Here is a 17415-nt window from a genome sequence, read left to right as displayed (position 1 = left end):
TGGAGCCTCTACAACAGGGATGGCCAACTCCCAAGAGACTGTGATTAGAGTTAAAAACTGGCAGTGATCTAACCCCTTTTGCGGGGTTCAGGTCAAAGTTGTTGAGCTTTTTGGGGAGGAGGAAAGCCCCGTTCTTTAGGCATTCAGGACAAAGTTGTTGTTCAGCTTTTTTTAGGGAGAAGGAAAGCCCTGTTTTTTTTGGGGGGGGGGGGGTGCAGAGCAAAAAAAAACTGAACTTTTTTAAGGGGAGCCAAAGTTGTTGAGCTTCTTTGGGGGAGCCAGTGATCTACCACAGATGTCCAGTGATCTACCAGTAGATCACAATCTACCTGTTGGATGTGCCAGCTCTACAACATTCACAGAGTCAAAAACAAGAACAATATGATTTAGGAATGAACTAGTAAACAATAAAATGCTGCTCAATGCATATTAATGCATAGTAGCAAAACTCACTTATATTTTTTCCTGACATTCACATGAAAGAAAACAGAAAAGACAGCATTATCACAGGAATATGTTTTTAACAAGTGCCCTGATAACAAATAAAATCAAACCATCTTGCTGCAGACAAGAAGGGGGGTACAGAGTGCATGAATGGCAGCAAGAAGCTAAAGCAAAAGGAAGTAAATACCATCTCCATTGTGCCAGACTATAAAAGGCCTCAAACTACTCAGAAAAACTCTGCTGAACGATACAGTGGCTATGTATTGGAGGCAGCAAAGTATGTCTTCTTTGTTTCCTTCACTGTCACTGAGTAGGCTAAAAAATGAGCAGTCACCAGTGTTCAGTTGCATTCACCTGTTGTTTTCTTCCACTTGCGTTCAAGCCACCTCCCAGCTTGTTTCATTGCCATGAGCTCTGGAGTATACCAAGGAGCCATGTGGGCTCTACAGAGCAGAAGAGGGTGCTCAGGGGCACTCATGCCAACAGTCTAAGCCACTCATATTGTATATTCCACCATTTGGTCAGGGCTGTTAAAGAGTATGTTTATATATTGCACCTTTTAATCATTTGTGGAAGCAAGTAATATACACTAAAAGGTAAAGGGACCCTGGACAACTCTGGGGTTGCGGCACTCTTCTCACTTTATTGGCCAAGAGAGCCGGCATACGGCTTCCGGGTCATGTGGTCAGCATGACTAAGCTGCTTATGGCGAACCAGAGCAGCACACGGAAATGCCATGTACCTTACTGAATATACCTATTTATCTACTTGCACTTTGACGTGCTTTCGAACTGCTAGGTTGGCAGGAGCAGGGACTGAGCAACGGGAACTCACCCCGTTGCGGGGATTCGAACTGTCGACCTTCCGATCGGCAAGCCCTAGGCTCTGTGGTTTAGACAACAGCGCCACCCGTGTCCCTCAATATACACTAGGTGCTGTAAATGCATAAAACACACAGCTCACAATCTTTATTTGTTACTATTCTGGAAATTACTATTGTATCATTTAATACCTTCTGCATATTTTTAACACACTACACAGAACATAAAATAAAGTATTAAATCAACCATCGGGCAAAATACAAAAACAGGCCCTTATTGTTAGGAATTAACATAATTATTGCTCTGAAAGCTGAATGAAATTAGGCCTGCCATCCTATTTACACTTATCTGAGCATAACAACAGAGAGGGACTTCTGAGTAAATATGCATAGGATTGCACAACTAAAGAATCTATATAAACAGGTCACAAGGCAAAATTTATTTGCTGTTAAAAGAGGTCAGAATTTTTAATAAATTGCCTGTTCGCACCACTCTCTTAACTACACTAAATCATACCTAGCACTACTGAGAGAATTTAAACACAAATCTAGTTAGCAGCAAATCCATAAGAAAATTTTCAGTTGTAGGAATGCATCAGGAATAAGCTGTGAAATCTGGAGAGAGAATGACTTGTGGTCTCCAAATATAATTGGTCCAAAGCCCTGAACAGTTAAGTCCAGTTGAATTAGGCTATGGGGTGCAGTGCTCATCTCCACTTTCAGGCCGAGAAAGCCGGCATTTGTCCAGACAGCTTTTCTGGGTCATGTGGCCACTATGACTAAACTGCTTATGGCGCAATGGGACACCGTGACGGAAACCAGAGCACACGAAAACACCATTTATCTTCCTGCTGCAGGGCTACCTATTTATCTACTTGTGCTGGCATGCTTTTGAACTGCTAGGTTGGCAGGAGTTGGGACAAAGCAACAGGAGCTCACTCCATCGCATGGATTTGAACTGCCGACCTTACGATCGACAAGCCCAAGAGGTTCGGTGGTTTAGACCACAGCACCACCCGCATCTCTTAACGATGTACACCTAACACTTTCAGGGTATGCCTTAGAAGTAGAATGTGAATGTCACTAACACGTGTATCATATGGGTATACTTGCAAGGCAGCAAGTTGTTAACATCCTACTGAGTATATACTCAATGCCGAACATGTAATTGCCTCTTCATGATAAAATAAAATGTGCCCCACATATTCAGTGAAACACACAAAGCTGTACAGAAAATGTGATAATTCACATTTGGAAATGGAGGAGTACTGTATAGAAAGATGGTAATGCAAATTCTGTCTGGATCTTGACAGGCAGCACACAAGTGAAGAGGCAACAAGGGGCTATTCTAGAGAGAGAAAATAGAAAATAATACCTAGGTTTTTTTTAATGAACTAGAAGTTGCTTATTAATAATGAGAGACCAAACATAAGAAGAAAAATATGGAATGGTCACAACCAGTATATTAGAGTGATTATTCACAATACTCTAGGGAGTAAAAAGAGTGTAACTTTATATGTGGAAAAGAAACAATGAAGTATTTTGCATTCTATTACATATTACATTTCCAATAATCAGCAAACCTTTTGACATAGGCTATTTTTAAAAGTAATAGGTTTATTTCAGTATAAAATTTATGTATAAAATCATGTATGCATGTATTTATAAAATAACATATGCCTTATAGCTAGAATAAATTGAACTATTTTCCATTTGAAGAGCTGAAAAGGACTGAAAAAGCTCCCAGCATAAATCTGTCTATCTTAAAATAAATTTCATAGTGCAGCACAATTTGAAATGTGGTCTAGAAAATCAAATGCATGCTTGGAGAGAAGTGACCTGGAAAAGCTAAAAATATATCTGTGATAGTCTTCAAGCCTCTGCTATAATGGACATTAGCTCTCAAACAATTTCTTTTAAAACCATATTATTTATTTACCCCATATTGTTTTGTAACTATAGCACAAAAAGAAAAATAAGCAAGTCATTCCTTAGAAATACTTTATTCTGCCAGGTATCACCATGAAACAAGCTCTGCAATTAGGAAGACAAAAATTATAACCTGATATGAGGCAGTCCTATTCAAAATTTCCTGTAAGAAAATTACATGTTTACCAAATTAAATTTCTTAAAGCTATTCCAGCATAGACATGTGTTAGTTTACAGCAAAACTGCAAAGGCCACAAACATTTTCAGGGTATGTAAATTAAAACTGGAACACTTGTCTCAACGTTGTATATAAATGAAAAAAACAACTGGATTTTAAGTGGCAATTTGTAACAGCAGTGACTGAGAATTTGGACAGCTGGGATCGTAAGTGGCAGATGGTTGTTACTTTGCAACTATTTGCATTCCTGAACTTTCCAACCAATTCCTAGCCTTCCAAAGCAACACTTGTTCTTCACCACAACAATTCCTTATGTGTTTAACATCTTAGAATTCCAGGAATTGGAGCTTCAGTGATGACGATTTAGCAATCTGCCTGAACTGAATAGGCAATACATATAAGAACCTTATACCTTCCCAATACCCAAAGCATCTCTAAGGGGCCTTGCTTTCTAAAAGATGGTTAGATGAACCTTCATTATAAATTGCAAGTTTTAGGTCCTGGCCTACATCATTTACCAGCAAGGCTGGGATAGAATACTGTTAGAGTACTAGTTTCATCTTGCCTGAATTTAAAGTTACATTTTTCATGAACGGATCTCTTGTTTGCTTATTTTGCCCTGAGGTTATCCAGGAGCTCAGACATCTACAACTCGAAAACACATTTATTTTGATGTACTATCACAAGGGAGAGGGAGAGAAACACACACAGTATAGTTTGAGGCTTACCTAAAAAAAAATAATGATTAGACCTATGTCAGTTTTTCTCCTGCCTGTTTGCACATTCCTAGGAAGACGTGTTCTCCTGGGTATGCTGAAAGAGGCAAGAATTTTGCTGCAGCTGGAAGTCTGATTAACCTGTTCTGTCTTACAAGTGTTGAAAGTCACACTGGAGTCTTTCTGAGATTGACAGGAAGGTGAGCTTAGTTTTGCCTTGTCCCCAAATAAAAAAAAACTTCTTTGTGAACACAAAGCCACAATGTTTGATTAAAAAAGATGATTGGCAACTTAAAATTATTGTACCAGTTTTCCCCTTCTTTGCCCCAAAGGAAGCTCAGGCTGGAGTTGGAAACATTCAAAAAAAGGCTAGCATGCACACCCCCAGACCTCCCTGTGTACAGTGGTACCTTGGGTTAAGAACTTAATTCGTTCCAGAGGTCCGTTCTTAACCTGAAACTGTTCTTAACCTGAAGCACCACTTTAGCTAATGGGGCCTCCCGCTGCCGCTGCGCCGCCAGAGCATGATTTCTGTTCTTATCCTGAAGCAAAGTTCTTAACCTGAAGCGTTATTTCTGAGTTAGCAGAGTCTGTAACCTGAAGCGTATGTAACCTGAAGCGTATGTAACCTGAGGTACCACTGTATCTTCTTGGTGAATACCTGAGCACGCCTAATAGCAATGATGTTATGAAGAAGGAATGTCATTCTACTTCAGTTCAGCATATATAATTTTGCTTTCTTTGGAGTTAAAGGGATAAGGAATATTCTGGGGTTTCACAAGGAGAATTTTGGTAAAATTTCTGAACCTGCTATCTCAGTTATGAAAAAGAACTTCCAGTGCAGGTACATTAATAGTTACTAAATATATTCTTCTTCTTTTTTTAGTTACTAAATATATTCTTATAAAGTACCTCTGAGGGCTATCTGTGTTTTATTTTCTATTTTTTTAAAAACTGAACTGTGAATATATGTTCTTTAATATATGTGCTTTGAGGTTAAGCTAGTTGTTTCCAAGAAGAAAGGATAGAACCTCAACTAAATCAAAACTTACTCTACAACCTTGACACAGAAACTAAAACACTGAATACTGCAAGGCAAATCAAGTCGTTCATCAATCAGAATATGAATATTTTTGGCAAAGGTCAAGATGGCTTAATGTAAGTAACTTAATCCTCATGAGATATACAACATTATGCCAAGGGTGTGGCTTTTTCACCACCTGAGGGTAGCATACTAGCTTTGGGTATGGCCGCCTACTCACACAACACACAGATGCCCACACAAGGGTAGCCAAATGCTAAAGATTGCAGGATTCCCAAACTTTCAATAATTGTGTAATAGAAAGAAATTGAGCAGGTGTAGTTTACGTAACACATTACACCTGCTGAAATTTGCTCTTCTAGAAAACCATTAACACTGTAGGAGATCTGTTCTCGTTTGCATCTGGCCACCCCAATCTACGTAGAAGCACACATATTCATACACGTCCACACAAAATGTGCGCACATATCGTCTTTTCTCTCATACAAATATATAGACTCTCATTTTCTATTGTTCCCACATACACATAGGATTCAGACTGCACTGAGCCCCCCCCCCCCGCAGTTCTAGTTGCCAGATGGGGGTGGTCTTCATTGTGACTGCAGTGCAAACAATGAACCCTGTATGGAAAGTAAGTTTTTGTTGGCAATTTTCAAGTTTAAATGGTATACAGGAATATTGAGGAAGTAAAGAGCTGGACCATCAAGAAGGCTGATTGTCGAAGAATTGATGCTTTTGAATTATGGTGCTGGAGGAGACTCTTGAGAGTCCCATGGACTGCAAGAAGATCAAACCTATCCATTCTCAAAGAAATCAGCCCTGAGTGCTCACTAGAAGGACAGATCCTGAAGCTGAGGCTCCAGTACTTTGGCCACCTCATGAGAAGAGAAGACTCACTGGAAAAGACCCTGATGTTGGGAAAGATGGAGGGCACAAGGAGAAGGGGACGACAGAGGATGAGATGGTTGGACAGTGTTCTTGAAGCTACTCACATGAGTTTGGCCAAACTGCGAGAGGCAGTGAAGGATAGGCGTGCCTGGCGTGCTCTGGTCCATGGGGTCACGAAGAGTCGGACACGACTGAACAACAACAAAGTTTAACCCTCCTCATGTGTTGCAACCCTCCTCTCTCAACCCCCCCCCAACTGAGGTTTGCCAACAATCTCCCACTGGAGTTATTTGTACTGTAGCCATTCACTGCCCAGTGTTTCTCTCCACACCTTTTAGAAGTACTGTTAGGTATCAATACCTGCTGTGAGATGTATTCATACATGTATGATTAAGCAATCAGTCAACAAACAGCCTATTCATGAAGTATCCTGTGAACCAGTGTTAGAAACTCAGATATATAGGCTAACTGTCAAATGGCACCATAAACCCGGGTTACTGTCACCACAACAGAATGGGCGCCATTTCCACCCCAATGGAATTTCTTGCTGTTATTCGTTTCATTTATATACTTTATATTTCAAAAATAAAATCTCAAAGCAGTTTACAACACATTGAAACATCAAATAAGCAATCCAGAATAAAACAAATTCAAGTTTCAAGGAAAATCCTTCTCAAAGTGACATTTTGCTTTCCCCGTATTTATTTACCTACCGGTACTGCTATGGGACACTGACTGTAGGAAGTCAGCATGGTGTAATGATTAGAGTGTCAGACTAGGACCTGGGAAATCAGGATTTCAGTCCTAGGTGACTTTGGGCCAGTTACAGCCTCCTAACCTAACTCACAGGGTTATTGTAGGGATTAACTGAAAGCAGGGTAAACCATACTCCTTGGAGGAAAAGGTGGGATATAAATGCAATAAATAAGCTCTTCTGCTTAGCTGCTTAAGAAAGCTGGAGGGGACAGCTAGAAGGAGATGTCAGTCACCAACCTGGCATCCAGAAATGTCTTTGTGGTCACAATTGGACCTGTGCCAGTCACAAAACACTCTTGGTGCCTGACAAATTTCCAACCTAAATTTTCACAAACGATGAGATTACCTTCCTCCAGGTATGCTAACTTTTCACATGTTAGAAGGTTGCTAGGGTTTTGTTTGTTTGTTTCCTTGCTTTGCTTTGCCTGGAGTGACCCACTCTGGACAGGACAGTGCAGAAGTATTATTTCTGCAATTTTAAAATCAGCCCCAGTTCTTCAAATGGAGAACCAGAAAGCCTGTAAATTCAATCTGCTTCTAAACTGACGACCATAACCCCAAGCTACAGCATTATAAGGAGATTTTGCTTTAGAAGTAGTTTAAATTTTAAATGATATTAACACGTTTTCAGTAATTTAAAAATATCTCTTCTAGGGTTTACCTAATCCCAGTTTACCTAAGTGTTCATTTGTAAAAGAATTAAGAGAGGTTCTAAGGTGTTTTACTATGAAAAGACTGTATAAAATCTCTACAAAATGGATTGCTATATGTCATCATTATCTTGCTATGCTGAAATAAGAAACAAAAGAAAAAGACTGGTTATAAACCCTTCCTGGAAGTTTTGGGATCTCAGCAGACTCTTAAAAGAGAAGATCAAAGCTCCTGCTTTCTGAAAGCTGTTCTACATGTCATTCTCTGCATATTTCTATAGTGTGGGAAATGTGTTTGAATTACACTGCATCAAGACACTTTATGTTTTAATAAAGATAATACCTACTGTTAGCCGCAAGCAATCAGAGAAGCTGCATCACTGTGGGACCTAAATAATACTAGAATGAAGGCTCAGCTAACTTGTTCCATTGCTGACTTTGGTAGATTTCCCCTTGCTCAATTGCAGGGGAAATGACACACTTCTAGATATAGCTTGAAATCCATTTTATACCCCAAGTAAAAAGTAGTGAGAAGAAACACAAGTTTACTTTTTTTTAATGCTATGTTTTTAATTTTCAGGAATGCTCTAAAATATACAATTGTACATTTGGTTTTAAATAGTTCATGATGCTAGGCACCCCCAAGGGGACACTAAAAACAGTCCATGTCTACCTTACACCCAAGAACTTGGGGAGGAGTCCAATGGACCTTTACTGGCCCCAGAGCCCAGGCAGGAGATTAAACAATCCTCTTGAGATTAGTCAACCTTGACAGATTAGGTACAAGTGGAAGAAACGTTAAATAAATTGGAGTTCTTGTTATTAAATGCACCAAGAAAAAAACACACCAAGAACTCTGGCCAATATAAAGTGGAAGAAAGGCATTGCTGGGCAGATGTGGTTAAGACCAGTGGGAGGAGAAACCAGAATAGTATCCTAGATATTCCTGAGGAAGATTAAAAGGTAGTCCACAATGTTTCTGGGGAGAGTGCTTGCATAAACAGCAACAGCAGGAAAGGCTGGCCTGAATGCCTTGGAGGGAAAGCCTGCCTGAAGATGACCACAAGAGACATTAGCCAAAAGCAAGAGAGCTCTGCTGTCTGCTAGGGAATATTTATTCCCGCCTGGCACCAGCTATTTCCCCCAAATGAAAAGAGCACCAATTTACCAGGGCAGGCCACCCTGGGAGTGGAGAAGGTGACGTACCTAGAAAGCTCATCTTAATACTGAAGTTATTGGAGAAGAAGAACAATGAGGCAGAAGGAGTCCCCAATGTGGCCACGGACTCAACATCACTCCATGCAACCTGTCTTTATAGCTCCTTCTGCCAGCTAGTGTTCAAAAAAGGTCTTATGCATGTTTGACTGGCTCCAGTACTGCTTATCTCCAGTAAGGATCAATTAGCTTTGTCTCAGGCCATTTTCCTTTTATGGGCAGTAGTGGGCTAAAACAGGTGCGTAGTATGGGGTGTAGCCAGGACAATTGCCCCTGGCACATTTTGGGCAGGGGGCACACTTCTCATGCTGTCCTCCCCAAACCAGCCCTGTATGCCTTTGTGAGAATGCTATCTGATCAGGTCCCAGCCTTATAAAGCCACTCAGGGAGGGCGGCATGAGAAGAAACCCAGCCTTGCAAAGGCATGGCTGTTGCGTCCTTCTGACATGCCCTCCTAGAGCAGCTTAGTGAGAAGTGTTTCATGGTGGGGTGCAGAGGGCAAATGGAGCCCACTGCACCCCGCCATGGAAATACACCACACAAAGCCACTTGGGGAGGGCACATCAGAAGGACATAACAGCCATGTGCCCTTCAATACTGGGATTAATCGGTTCATAGCTGTTGTTCTCTTCTTATACCGCCTTCCTCGAGCACTCCGGCAGTGATGGCTGGCTCGGTGTAGTGGGCTCCTATACCATCTTTGTTCTTTTCCATCATCTACTTTCCCCTTCCATTCAGTAAGTAAACAGACAACACAAGACCAGCCGCAATCGAGTGAGCCCAGCATAGAAACCAAGCAGGCTGCAAGACCATAAAAATGCAGTAGACTGCTGAAAAAGATAGAGCTCTCCATCAGACCACTGGAAGCTAGTAAAATGTGTGGATTTAATTACAAGCCTGACACATACACCATTAATTTTGTTTAAAATATTTCAGGTACAGACTTCCTTAGTCCACATTCATCTAACCCAGTGTGCTAGCAAAACCCAGTCCAAGGGCAATGAGGCTTCCCCAAGTCTCCCTGCCCCCCAATCTGATCTACAGGATCAAGAAAACTCTCAACAGCATGTAGGGGGGAGGAGAGGAGGAATCATTCAGTCTGGCAAGCAGATATTCTTATGCTGATGGAACAAGCAGAAGAGCATGATGTTGAATTCCTCCCATTGCTTTTTCTGCAATATATTCCACAATATGGAAAAAATGTAGAACTGAGCATGCACTGTACACATTTTAAAAAAGATTAACAGCATATTCCCTGCTCAACACACAATCACTTACCATTCATATACAAAAATGTCATCAGAGATAAGAACATTTATTTAGCAAAGAAAAAAGAACCTTAAAAAGGCAGGACATTATATATACATATATGCAAACATATTCAATCTCTATTATCAGTATGAGTTAATATTTGTTTTGTTTTTGCTGTGTTAAGCCACATTTACTCCAATTAACAAAGAAAGAACCAGGAAAAAGTGACATCAGGCTGAAGCAATACATGAAGGGATGGCTGTATCCCACAGCAACAGAATTAAGTACAGTGGTACCTTGGTTTATGAACTTAATCCATTCTGGAAGTCCGTTCTTAAACCAAAACCATTCTTATACCAAGGCACACTTTCCCTAATGAGGCCTCCTGCTGCCGGTGCCCTTCCACCGTTCAGATTCTGTTCTTAGACCGAGGTAAAGTTCTCAAACCAAGACAGTATTTTCGGTTTTGCAGAGTTTGTAAATCAAATCGTTCTTAAACCAGACTGTTTTTAAACCGAGAACTGTAACTGGAATCAGCAACAATAATCACACAACATTACAAAACCAGTTGACCTATATTACAGCACTCTACACGTCCCTGGAAGAGAAGACTCCCTGGAAAAGACCCTGATGTTGGGAAAGATGGAGGGCACAAGGAGAAGGGGACGACAGAGGATGAGATGGTTGAACAGTGTTCTCGAAGCGACTGGCATGAGTTTGGCCAAACTGCGGGAGGCAGTGGAGGATAGGGGTGCCTGGCGTGCTCTGGTCCATGGGGTCACGAAGAGTCAGACACGACTGAACGACTGAACAACAACAACACGTCCCTGGGTGACCCCATTACATCCCACAGCTTTCAGAACCACCTGTACACTAATGACACCCAGCTTTACCTCTTTTCAAAACTTTTTCCTTTCATCATCTAGTCTTTCACATCCAAGTGCCCCTTTGATTTTTTCACTTGGATGTTTTGTTGTCATTACAAACTCAATATGCACCCATGAAGGAGCTTATCTTTTCTCCTAAGCCCCCCTCTTCTTATCTGCTGACATCATCCACCCTGTGGGAAAGGCACATAGTCATGATTTTATCCTTCATCTGCTTATTCCTTCAACTCCCACATTCAATCCATCACCAAATAGTAACAACTTCCCCTTTCACAAAATTACATGATTGATGGTCTATGAGGTTTCATAGGGTTCCAACTATTATGGAGGGAAATAGAACCCCACAGATGGTGGCATCTTCACATATCTGTCTGTGACATTCACTCCTTGGGCTCCACCGCCCTCAGCAATCCAAGGGTCTACCATTTCCCCACATACTCTGCCCTTTCTCCCTTGCTGCCCCATTCTACCTGGAACTGCCTCCTGTAATGTTCTCTAACGCCACCTCTTACTTCCTTCATATTCCTCGATAAAACCCACATTCTCCATTAAACCTTTCACACAATCACCTAGTTCCAAACCTAGTGAGACAAAGTTACATGTAAATTCAACATGTTCCCCTGCCTCTCATCTCACTGAGGAAAAGTCAGTGGAGCAGGGATCCATCCTCTCATTATTTGCAAATTATTATTTACACACTGCCATCCATGTACATGGCACTATATACAGTATAAAATTAGGAGAACAGTGATCTGAACAAACTCACCCACATTTCTCACAAGGCAAGGCAGTCATCTTTATTCACCCCAAGACAAGTCATTATTCAGTATATCATTTTAAACTCACATTTTCACTGCATTACAATCAATATAAAACATTCTCGTTCCTTCTCAATCATATTAATAGCAACTAAATTTAAAAGTGAAGAACTGAGGCTGAGAAACTGGAAGGCCTTTTAGTACAAGCGGGAGATGTGGAGAGATTTTTAACAAGTCCTAAAACTGTGTTGGTTTTCATATCAACATACAGCCATAATACTTTTCTATGCTATATATGCTTAGTAAATTTCTGAAAAAATAAACTTTTTTTTTTATTTGAAATAAGAGCAAACCAAAAAAGCAAACTGATAAACTGAGGATTCCCAGAAGAGGTTACAAAATGAAGTTGGAGCACCTACTTAACCTAAATTTTATTGTTTGTTTTTATGTTTTTATATTGCTGTAAACCACGGATATATTTTTCTGATACAGCAGTATATAAATATTTTTATAAACAAAATATATAACTAAATATACCTGCAAGAGAAGATTGTGGGGATTAGTACCCAAAAACATCTAGCTGTTGGTTGCCAAAAAAGAACCATATCACCATACTTCCAGTTCTGCCACTTTCCCCCCCTGCCTATTAGATACTTAATCTGTGTGGTGTTTCAATTTAGATAGAAAATGTTCTTGGCTTAAAGGGGTATCAATCAACATTATCCTGTATCTGGGAAATAATTCTAGTTTAAGTTTTTAATTCAGCCTAATTAAGTGTGTTATCTTCAGTGACTTACTGACACTTTCCACAAACTAGGAAAATACTGTACACACATCTATATTTGGCCACATTATACTAAAAAGTTTGTGATTGAAAATAATAACATTAGGATAGGTAGAATTATGCTCCAAGTCCAAAGAAAAGTATGTGAGAGCACATAATCACCAGATGAAATAATGGTTTTTTAACTGTAATTGTTTTTAGAATGTTTTTATTTTTATCTTTATTTTAAATTGTGGATGCATTGACTGAACTGAGCTCTTTTGACAGGAAGGATGGGCTATACAGTTTTAAAATAAAATAAAATAAATAATGGTGCTTCATTGTTAAAAATAAACAGGTCAGAGCCTGGTCAGAGCCTGAACTGGAGACTTCATGGGATAGTTGCTCTAGGTTTTTCAAGGTAAAGTAAGGTGTGTAAATACAAATACTTGGATCCATCTATGCAACCAAGCATTTCATAATCACATTGGAAAACTTTATTTATTTGAGACATTTATATCCCACAGTTCAGCTAGCAAGGCCCCAAGAGCAACTTTGTTGTTGTTGTTCAGTCGTTCAGTCGTGTCCGACTCTTCATGACCCCATGGACCAGAGCACGCCAGGCACGCCTATCCTTCACTGCCTCTCGCAGTTTGGCCAAACTCATGTTAGTAGCTTCGAGAACACTGTCCAACCATCTCTGCCGTCCCCTTCTCCTTGTGCCCGCCATCTTTTCCAACATCAGGGTCTTTTCTAGGGAGTCTTCTCTTCTCACGAGGTGGCCAAAGTACTGGAGCCTCAACTTCAGGATCTGTCCTTCTAGTGAGCACTCAGGGCTGATTTCTTTAAGAATGGATAGGTTTGATCTTCTTGCAGTCCATGGGACTCTCAAGAGTCTCCTCCAGCACCATAATTCAAAAGCATCAATTCTTCAGCGATCAGCCTTCTTTATGGTCCAGCTCTCACTTCCGTACAACTTTTATTGATTCAGTATAGGACTCCCAATTGTTTTTATCCTTGTTAGGTATTGTCAAACTTTACCACTAATTAAATGTTGGGGTTTGTGAATAAAGTTCTTGAGTGGTAATAGGATATAGTATATTCATAGAATATAAATCTGGACTCTAAAGACTAGTTAGCAGGGGTCAGCAAACTTACCGTGCCTCGGGCTGGTGTCTCCAGCACCAATCGCGTGGCAGGCCAGAGAGTGGGGGAGTGCGCGCCCATATGCATGCGCACATGCTATTTCCGGCGCACTTCCGGGTCAGAGGAGCACCGGAAATAGTTTGTGCAGATGTGCATGGGCCTCCTTCAACCCGGACGTGCACCAGAAACAACGCTTGGCATGCGCAAAAGCTATTTCCGGGGCTCCTTCGACCCAGAAGTGGGCAGCTGTGTCGCGCTGCGCCAGTAAGAGCAGGCAGTGGCAGGGGTCGCCGGGGGCCAGATAAATGAGTCCCTCGGGCTGTATCCAGCCCCTGGGCCATAGCTTGGAGACCTCTGAGTTAGTGAATTACTTTCTTCAGCAGAATTGTTGAACCGTCTGACTTTTCTAGACATTACTGAATATGTAGGTGCCAGGGATTCTCCCATCATATTCAAAACGCTGGCTAGATTGGCCATAAGAACTTCCCCAGTCTATAATTAATACCAAGTTTACTCTCATGTCAAAACTGAAGACAATTGCCAACAGCATCACTAGTACTGCTGCTCCCTACCAGGCACAAATACATTTCTATTTCTTTTAGCAAGCACAATAAATGTCTCAAATTTTGCCAAGAAATCAGCCCATAGAAAAACCATGTATTTTTTGCAGACTTGATTGAATATAGAATAATTTATTACATTTGTAAAGTTTAAACATAGAAATATGGGTTTCAGATATCAATTCTACAGAGGAAACAGCTTATGAACTACCAATGACACGCATAGTGGACAAATCTGAAGCACCAATGATTTAGCCCAAGGCCAGCCTGCTGCAATCAAATGTTCTATATCAATCATTTAGTTCAATATCCCCCAAGAAAAGCCCTTTTAAAAACTTAAAATGAGTATTGCTGAAATCTTAAGCGTGTATACCCAGAAATAAGCACTACCAAGCTCAATGAGATTTACTCCTAGGTAAATCAACCCACATTTAAATCATGCTTGAAAATCAAATATGCAGTGCAATCCTACATGTAACTTGCCTAGAAGACGTATTCACCCTTCACATTTAACCACTCCTTTTTTAACCAAATAGGATTTAGATAGATGAGATAGATAGATAGATATAGACATTAAAAGATTAACCAGATTTTATCATTGGCTTCCTGTACCTGAGAGAATTGCTCACTATCTTAATTCTAAAAATTTATTTGAAGGACCCAAATAATTTAACCTGTGCTTTTAATATAATTCTTTTGAAACATTCCTAAAGCAAATTTATTTGTCCACTTGAAAAAATTAGAGGTAAATGAAGTTAGTTTGATATTTCAGCTGGTGACTGAAGGTAGGAAGACATACTTTTAGATTTCTGTCAATGAAATTTTAGGCATATCTCTACTCAGAAGTGCCATTGAGTTAAACTGGAATTATTCGCAGGAAGCAGATATAAAAACTGGGTTGCAGTTTAAAAACTGGTTGAAAATATGTAGAAGGAATAAAAATTAAACATACTTATAACATAGCCTTAACTCAGAGCTCTTTCATCCTTTATCACCCAAGAAGGTTTATGCCAGTATCAAGCTTCCACACATGTCCAAAAGATGAATAATATAACCGATAAGTTGTTCGCAGTGAGCAAAGCTCATAAAAACAAAATTGCTCAAGATAGTCAGAACACAAAATGATTCTGCATCTGTATTTCTGCTTACATTCTGTAGATTTTTTCTCTGCCATATTGACAGATTATTTGTTTTTTTTAAAAAAAAAACCCAGACATACATTGTTTCACATACTGTGAACAATACGTATTACATACTTCAGTCAATAAAGAACCATTGACCACACTTATGGCTGTGAACAAAGATTTCATACACAGCAAGCCAACAGTTTCTGAAGTGCAGGGTGTGCGTCGAAAAAGATGAATGGTGACAAATGTCATAATAAAATAAAATTTCATCTTAACTACTAGATTGTGCTCATCTGCCCTATAAAATATAGGAAGATAAATATATTCACTAGATCAGTGTCTGAAAACTGCAACAATTTCCAGGAGCATGATGCAGACATTTTAAAAAGATACAGTAAGCCTTAACAGTGGCCAGCCGCACCCCCTTCCCTGTAGGCAAAACAACTAGCGTGGATGCAATCTCTGAACCAATTAAGTCAAATTATTTAAATGTACTCTGATTTATTCACATGGCCTTCACTGGCACCAAATTGGTTTAAATCCAGGTAATCCGGCTTAATTCGTTTGCAGATCATGCTGAACTGCTACACCACTGGCTACTTACCAGCCGCAGTGCTGAGTAGTAAGGTGGCAGTGGAGAAAGGAGCAATAGCAAAAGGTGGCTGCAGCAAGGCGGTCATATTTGGAGAAATCCAGGAGGGTGGATGATGTGATATATAATTTCTTTAAAATGCCAGCAGGAGGAAATCTCCAAAGAGTCTTAAACCCTCTTAGTTTACAATCCAGTCTGAAAGGGCAAATGGCAGATGAGAGGAGCTAGCCTGACCTCTTACTCCACTTACACGGATCTGTCTTCATGTTTCAGGGCTCGCCTCCCATCGGCAGATGAGAGTTTTTGCTTCTCAAGCCAACATACATGTCGTTTCCCCCCAGCCGGCGGTCATCTTTCGCATACTATATGTATATCTAAACCAGGCTTACTTCCCACGCTTCTTCGCAATATCAAAGCACCGCACACGTTGCAAAGGAATCATATCCGAGAGGTGTGGAGAGGACAAAAAAAACCAAAAAAACCCACGATTGTCACCTACAAGCAGCTTCCTCGATCCCCCAAAAGGCAGATACGGGCAGGCATTTAAAAGGCCGAGGTATGAGGAAACCAAAAAAAAAGGGGGGGGGTAAACCACCCGGATTTCTCTCCGTCGTCGTCTCTTTCCTGAAGTGTTATTTTCAGTCACTTGACGTTTAAAAACAATAAGGCGTCGTCGTCTTCTACGCGAGGGATTTTAACGGCGTTTCTCCCCATGACGAGTCTTTTTAAAAAGAAGAAGAAGAAAAAGAGAAATCGTCAGGATCCGCTCCTCTAGCCTTACACCACAGAGAGAGAAGGGAAAATAATGGACGGGGAGAAAAAGAAATATTCTTGGCGTTTTTCTCTGGAAAGGGAGCCAGCAATGAGGGGGGGCCCCAGTTCGTGGCACCAACCACCAGCCCCAAAGGGAAGAGAGAGGCCTTCTTTCCTCACCCCACCCGACCCCCAATACTGAAAAGGACTCGAAGGGAGGAGGGGAGGCGGCCCCTCTTCTTCCCCCCCTCACTTCACAAAGGCTTCCACCCCTTTCCTTCCCCCAGCCAGCGCCGGCCAAGCCCTCCTGCCGCCTTTCCCCTCACACGCACACGGTCTCGCCCTGCCCTGCCTTTTGGTGGGCGCCGCCTCGCAGCCCGCCCTTCGCCCTCTGAGAGAAGCGTGCCCGCGACGGGGCGGATGTTTCTCACGCCACGGAGCGTCGCCTCACAGTCGCCGGGCGGCTCGGGGCTCGGCTGGCGCAGCTGCTCCCTTTCCCCCCCTTCAGACCAGACACAAAGGGGGAGTCGCTGCTTCAACTGCCAGTCTGAAGCGCCCGGCCCGCGGGCGCCACGATGCCACGCCCCGCCCCGCCCCTCATTGGCTGATAGCCGACGCGCCCCCCTCCCCCCACGGGCCCCGCCTTTCTCTGTCGGCCCGGTCTCGAGCGCGACGTCGACGTCGTAGTCTCCCCACAGCCCCTCTTTCTCTTGTTTCTCTCGCTCTCTCTCTTCCCACCGAAGGTTCTTATCCCCGCGCGGTTGGGAAGCGGCGGTCATAGAGAGGCGGCGCTCCTCCCTGCAGAGCGGCCCCCTCAGGAGGGAGGTGAGAAGGTGTTGAACGGGAGGCCTTTCCGCGCCGCCATGTTGCGGAGGCTCGCCAGACGGGCGGCCCGCGAGAGGTGGAGCTGCCTGCCTGTTCTCCGCCCGCGCCCTTTTTC

General features: G+C 41.8%; 1 protein-coding gene across 1 annotated transcript in view; it reads right to left on the bottom strand.

Annotated features, from left to right (window-relative positions):
- The window catches only part of BMPR2 (bone morphogenetic protein receptor type 2), a 72338-nt gene extending 56483 nt beyond the window's left edge, over positions 1 to 15855 (bottom strand). The window contains exon 1 of the mRNA XM_033169777.1: positions 15735 to 15855. Within this exon, the coding sequence (XP_033025668.1) occupies positions 15735 to 15810 (76 nt within the window). The 5' untranslated portion in view covers positions 15811 to 15855. The remainder of the gene's footprint in view (positions 1 to 15734) is intronic.
- Positions 15856 to 17415: the final 1560 nt, after the last annotated feature.

The sequence above is a fragment of the Lacerta agilis genome, chromosome 1 (genome assembly GCF_009819535.1).
Source record: "Lacerta agilis isolate rLacAgi1 chromosome 1, rLacAgi1.pri, whole genome shotgun sequence".
NCBI lineage: Eukaryota > Metazoa > Chordata > Lepidosauria > Squamata > Lacertidae > Lacerta > Lacerta agilis.
The sequence above is the reverse complement of the archived record's forward strand: the minus strand, read 5'-3'. Positions and strand labels throughout refer to the sequence as shown.